We start from the raw sequence: 8,682 nt of genomic DNA, 5'->3' as shown, positions 1-8,682 counted from the left end.
CAACCTGCCTTATCCCTTTGCCGCCTTCCCTTCCTTCTATTATTCATAAAACTTCTTGTACTTTGGCTACTGGGGTCTGCAGTGTGTGTTTGCCAAAATCTGGGAATCTAGTGATCTCCCATATGTCTAAGCCACTTGGGTTCATATAGGAGCGTAAGATTGCAGGTGTAAAAAAACAGTAAATGCTGTGATCTTTGGGAAAGACAGGGTGCAATAGGCTGGTTCTGTGCATAGCGAGAGGGATTTGGCTGGGAAACGCAGGGTGCATTGTCTCAGGATTTTAGTATTTCCTAGGGCTCCCCTGTATTCCTTCCTATCTGGGTGAGCTAGGAGTTGAGAGGGAAGTAGAGGCAGCTATTACTAGGTGGTAAAGACACAACTGGTCTACTCTCTGAGGCAGCTGTGCAATGAAAGATAAGGAGGCTCTAGTCTACTGAGCTTTCCACTTCCACTGCAATCCGCAAGCTGTCTGGACATTCATCCGGCACCTCTGACAACTAGCCAAAGGCAGCTATAGATTGTAGCCTGCTAGGCATTTGACAGGGTAAGCCAGGCTGCAAAATCAAGTGGCTTATGACGGCCCCCCATAAACAGGCTGATGCATTCAGTGAGATGAATCACATTGTTTCTGTCCACTCTACCTGGCCCTGACCTGATACCCTGGATAATTATTCCCCTGTAATCTGCCAATCACCTATAATATGTCATATACCTTTCAGGCTAGATTTGTCATGAGAGACCAAGAGAAGCATGTGCAACCACCCACTGCTCAAAGTGCTGGCAGGCTTCACAGAGAATAAATCCCCCTGGTGGTGAAGTTCCTTCACAGCAGCAAGATAACATTTTCAATTGGAGCCTTCTATGACGCTGCAGAATCCAGAATCCATTCACGACAGCAACATAAGGAACACCTCCACGCCACAGCCTAATGTGTAGAGTGATAGCATCCACTTTCTGGCTTGCCTGGAAAAGCAGGGGAGGTGGATTGGCTCAGTGAACTGCCACTAAAGCCAAAAATACTAATAGGAAGGTTGAGCTGGTAAAGCACTAAAGCAGCTACATCAGAGCCCAAAGGGCACCAGGTTGGAGATGGCTGCCCTATAGCAAAGTTATATGAAGAGTACCCTTTTCCAAGTGCAAAGTGAGCTTTGACTAAAAATCCTCTTCAAGGTTTCGTTTTCTGTAGGGTCCAGGACTGCGATGTGGCACAGTAGAATTCACTCTGGCCATCTCCCTGCTAGCTGCCTGGTTTTTATAGGCAGTTTCTACTGTCTCAACAGTTACTGACCGATTTCCATAGTGAAGCAAAAACTAACATTTGAGCATAAGTTAATGCTTCCAAGGCTGATCCTCTCCAAAAAACCTCAACATGCGCTGGATAGGACTCCCGTCAGTGTGATAATAACTGAAACACTTTACTCAAAAGACCTCTTCTCCACCTCGACCAATCACTTGTTATGACACGGCCCTGAAGGGAGGGGTGGGCTGCAGTGTGGCGTTCATGCTGTTCTTATGAGCTACGATAAATCCCAACAGGTCTGGCTGGTTCCCTAACGGAACTGAGAGTGCATGGCAGAACACTTCCCAGAAACCTGCACCAGGCAAGAACTCCACAGCAGTCATGTGGGGATTGTTTAGCAGAGAAACCTCAGTACTTTAACACAATGACCTTTGTAGATGTGAGTTGTGTATCAGTAACAGAAATGTGCTTTTGTGGCAGTTCTGTGGCGGCCCCGAGTGCCAATGCTGTCAAGACTTTGCTCTCCCTCAATTGTAGGCAATGACTGCAAGGCTGAAAAATACAGCTTGATTGCTGACACTATAGGACAGAGCTTTCCAAACTATGTGTCACGACACATTAGTGTGTCAGCTGCAGTGTGTAGGTGCGTCGCGCTAACGCTCTCCATGCTCCTCCAGGGGCTGGAAAGCAATTAGTTTAACCTCTTGCTTGCTAGTAAAACTGAATTACTGTGTCATGAAATGATACATGTCTAAAAAGTGTGTCACCAACATGAGAAGTTTGGAAAGCTCTGCAGAAGGCCAACAACTGGCAAATGCACAGGGATGCAGCTTTGGTCCCTTCCCAGTTTTTAGAGCACAGGGTAGCCACTGTCTGGTGATGGATCCAACCCACGACTCCCCTAATAAGAGCACCACTTACAAACAAGCTGGTTCTACATACTTTTATTGGGTTTAGAACTGGACAAATCACAAGTGTACAAAATGGTAGACCACACTATCAGAAGCAGAGGACTGTGGGTTGCAGCAGCATTTCTATTGACCCAAAAGCATTTTGGGAAATGAAAGCATAAACTGATTGAGCAAAAAGAAAAAAGGGCGGGGGCAAGGGAGAGAGAAGAGAATGGAGGCAAGGAATTACATAACTGGCCAGTTCCAAATTAAGAGGACAAAACCTGTAGATTTTGAAAGACAAGCTGACCTGTCCTCATGTGCTGCTGGGTTTACTTTTTGGAGGAGGGTGTAGTTCTGATTGGGGGTGGGGAAGGGGAAGGTGCAGGGCCCCAAGGCTTTGAAATGTTGTGCTATGCCCACCCACCCCAGCCCAACAAGGAGCAGATGCCAACCCTCTGCCTTTTTGGTCACAAACCTTCCCAGAGCAGGGCTCCATATCAAGGACTCTACACAACAAAGAGGGAGGGGAAGTGTGAGCCCCACTCTGGCTGCACAGCAACAATCACAACAGCAATAGCAAGCACAGGAGCCAGAATCAACTCAAGGTTTGCCCAGCCTATGGTTTTCAGGCCTATTCTACAAGTACATATGCACAAGAACTTCCAAAAATACTAGGATATGATGCAAGTAGTGACACCAACAGAAGAGGAGGGTTTTATCACATGGTGGTGGATGTTCCCTAGAATGACCACAAGGGGGTGGTGGTTAGACTGGCCCTTTTATACCCTGGGACAGAAGCAAGAGGTAAGCTGTGGCGGGGGGGCTCTCTAGCCGCCCAACGCCAGCTGCAAACTCCAACCGTGACTGAAGCCAGAGCAGGCACCAGTGTTCTTTTTCCAGAGAAGCTGCAGGAGTCTAGCTTCCAGCCTCTGTACGGACGAGGGGCCAGAGAGATGCTCTTCAATTGTACTTTGAGACCAAGGGAGGCTGGGGAAGAGGGAGCCAGCTGGCTGCTGAGGGCTAGCATCTTGTCTCGTAGATTCCACTCCTGCCAATGTACCTCACCCATTTGATCACATCGTGGTCACTGTAGTTCAGCTTTGGCTCAAAGACTTTCAGGTAGCGCACCTTTAGCCCGGATGGTGCAAATGGGACCTGTGCAAAAGGAGAGCAAGGGTGGAGAGCAGAAATAAGTCTACAGCCTGGATGCCGTGAGTAAAAGCTGCTCACCCCAACATACAGCACTGAAGAAACTGCTCATAGCAGGAGTCGTTTTTAGTTCTCTACCACCTCAGCAGTTCTGAAGATCTCCTTAAGTCAAAAGTGAAACTGCTGGCTACCTTTTAATAATTCCAGTAAGAAATCTGCAGCTGTTACCCAGAAGCACACAACTGGGAGACAGATTTAAATACGCAGGTGGCTTGCAGGATCCTGTTCGTTCCCCAGCAGGGACATACATAAGTAGCTAATGATTAGCTGAACCACCACCTTGAACTGTGATAGGAATGTGCAAATTTTGCTTTCAGTACAACTTGAGATCTTCCTCAACCCCCCACTTCTGTCCCATGTTCCAGAGTTACCCTGTAGTGTCCTTGTGGAATGCCAGTTAAGCAAACTACCTTGCCAATTACCGTGGCTTTTGGAAGCTAATGACTCTCTCATTCCAGCTTTTCAACTCTTAGGAAGACAGAAAGCATGGCAGTTCGGTTTGCAGGGGATTTCTTAAACTTGCATCATAATGGGAATCAGGATGAAAAGTCCTATAGTGACCTTTGGGGGCATACACATAAAACCTATGATTTCTGTTAATGACTTCTGTTAAACAGGGGCATACAAGAAATTAATGCCTGTGCTCACTGCACCTTTGTTTTTGCAGTAATGCTGCCCCTTCCTGGAGCTGGAATAATTCATAGGTGGCTTCAGCAGCCATCCAGGAAAAGACTCTGCCCTCGTACCTCAAAGTTCATGGAGATCGGTGGCCGAGCCCATTTCTTCTTGTCGTTGGTGGGAAGCAGTTCTATCTCTGCGCTGATCTGAGACTCCTTCATTCCAGCCATACGCTTAATTCTAAGAAACAAGAAAAGGGAATAAAGAGGAAGCTGTTCTCTAAATCAGGTACGCCTGGAGGGGAGTATGAGAACCGCCAGTACCAATACCCTTATTAGGCTACAGTTGCCCAGAGCAAGAAGTGTGACAGAACTGACTTACTTCCAGACAATGGCATTCTCACTGGCCTTGTATTTTGCTTTCCCTTTCATGCAGATGACCTGAACGCCACTTGTATTAAGAGGTGTTGGGATTCGCACCTGGAAGACAGAAGTAGTTTGAATTCCATTTCAACAGAAATGTCATTTCTGTAGTCATTTCAACAGAACTTTTCCCGTTTGTCAACAAACAGTCCAGGACACATAAGGAGCAGCTGGCTTTGCCATCGATAGTGAAATGTAGCCATGCTCAGGTACTAGCAGTGTGGTTCTGTTGCAGTGCAAACATACCAAAACCTGCATCATATCCAAGGACAGTTACAGCACTCTGATCTTCAGAAAAAGCAAAGGCTTTGCAAAGGCCTGGCAGCATCTATACTCAGGCACCAAGAGGGAAAAGCAGGGACAACAGCCCCTGCCCCCATCTTTCATAGGCTAACAAGTTGGAGGTGAAGTGACTCCTTCCACAGAAGCCCCCTCCCAACACCACTACAACATACTGCTGCATCTTGTGCAAACCTGATGCCCTTGTTGCACTTACCTCTATCTTCTGAGCCAAGAGGGAAGGCTTAAAGTTGGATTTGATCACCACCTTCACCTCCAGCTTGGTGCGGCCCACCTCCCGCACCAGGGGGATCACACGGAAGGGCAGGATAATGTCCTTAGTGGTTCGATACCTGAGAGTCAAGATTTAATATCCTTTAGTGGATGGAGGGGAAGGCATCCCAGTGTCTCACCACTGGGTGGTGACAAGAAGAGAAACAGATATGCTTTCGCTTACAGAAACAGAGGGTGGCCATGCCACAGTTTGCAAATCCTCTCCTTGAGAGGACCCTTGATCTGAAAGGACAGCCTGATGCTAAACCACTTGTTAGTTTTTGAAAGGAAAGAGGACATAATGGACAGAGCAGGTGTTAAGTACAGTTAAAAACTGCTCTCAGTCTACTTTGCAGAACAATTAAATGAAAATGCAATTTAAAAACCTGAAAAGGCAGCCACATCTATTTCCAGCAGGCAAAAAGGTGCTGAGAACAGTGGAGCTTATGTACATTTATTGGGGAGAGGGAAACAGAGTTTTCGTTCAAAGCCCAACTGCACCGGCTGCCAATTAGTTTCTGGGCCCAATTCAAAGTGCTGGTTTTGATCTATAAAGCCTTAGCCCGCTCAGGACCGCAATAACTCAAAGACTACCTCTCCACATATGAACCAACCCAGACCCTGCAATTGTCATCTGAGCCCCTTCTTCATGTGCCTCCTCCACAACAAGTCCAGAGGGCGGCAACACAAGAACGAGCCTTTTCATGCAGGGATTTATTGACCTTTGGGACCTGGACTTGGGTCAGGAGGAGACTGGAGTTGTGGGGACTGCCAGACTTGGAGGAACTTTGAAATACGACTGGAAATATCTTTTGAATTTCAGTTTTAACTATGGAGATTTGGCTGACTTGTCGAGAAGGAATAAAAACATTGCTAGATGGGAATTTCCCCGAGATCTACTTCTCGGCATCAAAGGAAGGAAAATAAGAACAAGATCAGGAGAAGACAAAGTAAAGGGCATGTATAAATATGAAGAAGACTTGCAGAAGGGACTTCAAAAAGAGTAAAGAGCCTCGGACAGAAGATCACCAGGTTGATGGACTATATGGAATTGACGGAAATGACTGACAGAATCCGAGACCAGGGTGAAGAGACGGTGGAAGAATATTGGAAAAAGTTTAAAATCTATATATGGAAATAATGTAAAATTAATGAGTGTTAGAAAAATGTTGGGAGGGAATTATATGGCTTTAGTAGAAATGTTTTAAGGAATTAAGCATAAATAAGTATTATAGTATTAATGGAAAATAAGGTTAAAATACGTTAAGATAATCACATAACAGAAAATAGAGAAAGATGGAAAGGATTTGCTGAAATAATTAATAGAAATGAAATACAAAAAGGGAGGTGAGAGGAGGTCGATGAAACAAGGGAATGAAAGAGAGGATATTGAGATGGTATGATGTGTGTTTTTTGAATTGTTTTTGTTTTGTTTAATGTGTTAATGTTAATGTTGTGTTGTGTATTGTTTATATATTGTACTGTATTGTTTTTTTGTTTTTGTTTTTTGCTTTTCTTTTTCTTTTATTTTCTCCTTTTTGTAAGGTTTAAAAGTAATAAATATTATTTTTTTTTAAAAAAAGAATGGCCTTTTCTGCAGTGGCTCCCCATTTGTGGAATGCTCTCCCCAGGGAGGTTTACCTGGCGCCTTCATTGTATATCTTTAGGCACCATTTGGCCTCCAATGTCTCAAGCAGAAAAGTGTCAATCATCACCACCTCACGATCAATGCAATAGTTATAAGCTCCACCCTTTGTGCCAGTTCTGTATTCAAAAATGCAAGTGACCAAGTGAAGAATACTTAGCTGTGACTTGCAGGGAGCCCCCCCCCAATGATTCCCCTATGGCAGCCAAGGCAGAGGCAAACCTGTGCAGCAGCCTATTCCCACCAGCCATACCTCATGAGTTCAAACTCGCCGTCTGGGGGTATGAAGCTGATGCTCCGCTCCGAGTCAAACTTGCTGAGCCTCACACACTGGTGGAAGGTGCAGTCATCAATAGCAATCGACTGCTTCCCACTACGGCACAAGAACAGAAGGAGAGCCACAATCAGAACCACTAGCTTGCATGCATCTGAGGCTTCAGCAGTACTCAGGCTATCAGCTGCAATGAGACTACTCTACAGAGCACTTTGCCATCACAGAAGGAATTATGAAGTAAACGAGGCAGAGAGGAGAGCAACTGGAGCCAACGGATTCCCTCACAGGCAGTAGGGCTGTTTGGCTATCCATCAAGACTCAAGTAATAGGCTTTTCCCCAGCAGCCCACCAGTGATCGCTATACAAGGCTCACTCCTGCTCTGCCCATAACACTTCATCTGGCAGATTGGAGTCCAGTCTGCCCTGCCCAAGCCCTTTGGGTGGAAGAAGCAACATAACCCTACAAGAGGGATTTTGTTCAGACCATTAAGCAACACAAGGCAGAAGGAGCTCTTTGCCCTCCAATCTTTGCATTTCCATGTACCAGAAAGGACTTGGGGGCCAGAAAATTTCCTCTCTAGCAGGCTTAAAAGATCAGCAAAGTCACTGGAGTTTAGTGGTGACTTACAGCATCCAGTGAGGTCTCACTTTTTTGCACCTTTTGCTGAAAGAGGCAGGGGAGGCTCCCCGCAGCCACTTGTAGAAGAAAAACTCCAGGAACAATCCAACACCACCAAGATCTCATTGCAACTCTTGGCTAGTGCAAGTGTTGAATGGGAGCAAGCGAATGACACTCGAGACACAGACGTCATTCAAGGAGGGTGTGCCAGAGTACAGAAGGGTTGCTTCTGGGCCACAGGGTACAGAAGGGGGTGCCCAAGACATGGAATGGGCATGGGAAACAGCTTGCTTCATATTTATATGGTTCAGGCTTTGTTTCAAGAGGGAGTTGGCTGAACGGCCTGGCCAGTATCTTTTGCCGAAAGGGTTTGGTAAAGGCTTCACTTAGCAACTTGTCTCTTGCATTCTACTGGGAATATCTCTTTGAAATTCAGGCTCTCTCTCACACACATATGATGCAGTGTTGAAGAAAAGTAATTTTCCCACAGCCCAATGAATTTACTTCTCTGCCCACTGTTATCACAATAAAACCATATTTAGATTCATCTTCCTATTCAAACTTCTCTCATGGGTTTCCCCACCTGCTTTCGTACCTGGGAGGAGGAAGGAGTTCCTGCGCCATCTGGCTACTCTGCTAAATGCAAGAAGCCAACCACAGCCTTCGCCAGGAGTAGTAACCCCTACTATAAAGCCTTATGAAACTCGCCCAGCTTGCGCAGGACTGTCCCCAGACCAGCCTGATGGGACAGCAACACTTTGTAGTGGGCTTTGTTCCCTAGAACAGGCAAGTGGCAGCTCAGCCTTCAATCACAGGCATGACCTGTGTGGAAGTGTCTAAAGATGGTGGCACATGCACAAGTCACACAAAGCAAAAAGATGGGGAAGGGGTGAGGAGTGCGTGCACACAGCAGTAAGCAGGTTATCTACCTTCCTGTTTCACTGGAGTCAGCAGAACACAAAAAGGAAAAAAAAAGAATTCATTAACAAAAGTGGTTATCAGGGAGTAAGGAGGGCCTCAGAGCCAGTCAGCCTGCACCACCCCAGGTGGTCCATTTGAAAACTGACAAGACCACAGACAGCTATGCTTTAGTTGAAGCTGACACGTGGAGGGAGAAGCAGACCAATGCTGGTTGTGGCATTATTCCACCCCACCACTCCCATTCATTCCACAGACTAGCTAGCCCAGCGGGAAGGGACGCAATTTCATG

General features: G+C 46.2%; 1 protein-coding gene and 1 long non-coding RNA gene across 2 annotated transcripts in view; one reads left to right on the top strand and one right to left on the bottom strand.

The window, feature by feature from the left end:
- LOC308585201 lies at window positions 1–2,570 on the top strand. The gene is made up of 2 exons (XR_014007144.1): window positions 1–153; window positions 241–2,570. It is a non-coding gene; the product is annotated as an uncharacterized lncRNA (long non-coding RNA).
- Window positions 2,169–8,682, bottom strand: part of AP2M1 (adaptor related protein complex 2 subunit mu 1) — a 30,202-nt gene continuing 23,688 nt past the window's right edge. The window contains exons 7-11 of the mRNA XM_081190469.1: window positions 6,833–6,952; window positions 4,879–5,014; window positions 4,342–4,439; window positions 4,089–4,200; window positions 2,169–3,288 (exon numbers count right to left, since the gene is read on the bottom strand). Of these exons, the coding sequence (XP_081046595.1) occupies window positions 3,154–3,288; window positions 4,089–4,200; window positions 4,342–4,439; window positions 4,879–5,014; window positions 6,833–6,952 (601 nt within the window). The 3' untranslated portion in view covers window positions 2,169–3,153. The remainder of the gene's footprint in view (window positions 3,289–4,088; window positions 4,201–4,341; window positions 4,440–4,878; window positions 5,015–6,832; window positions 6,953–8,682) is intronic.

This window comes from Podarcis bocagei (genome assembly GCF_964188305.1).
Source record: "Podarcis bocagei genome assembly, chromosome: 4".
Classification (NCBI taxonomy): Eukaryota; Metazoa; Chordata; class Lepidosauria; order Squamata; family Lacertidae; genus Podarcis; species Podarcis bocagei.
This window is presented reverse-complemented; position numbering and strand designations above follow the sequence as displayed.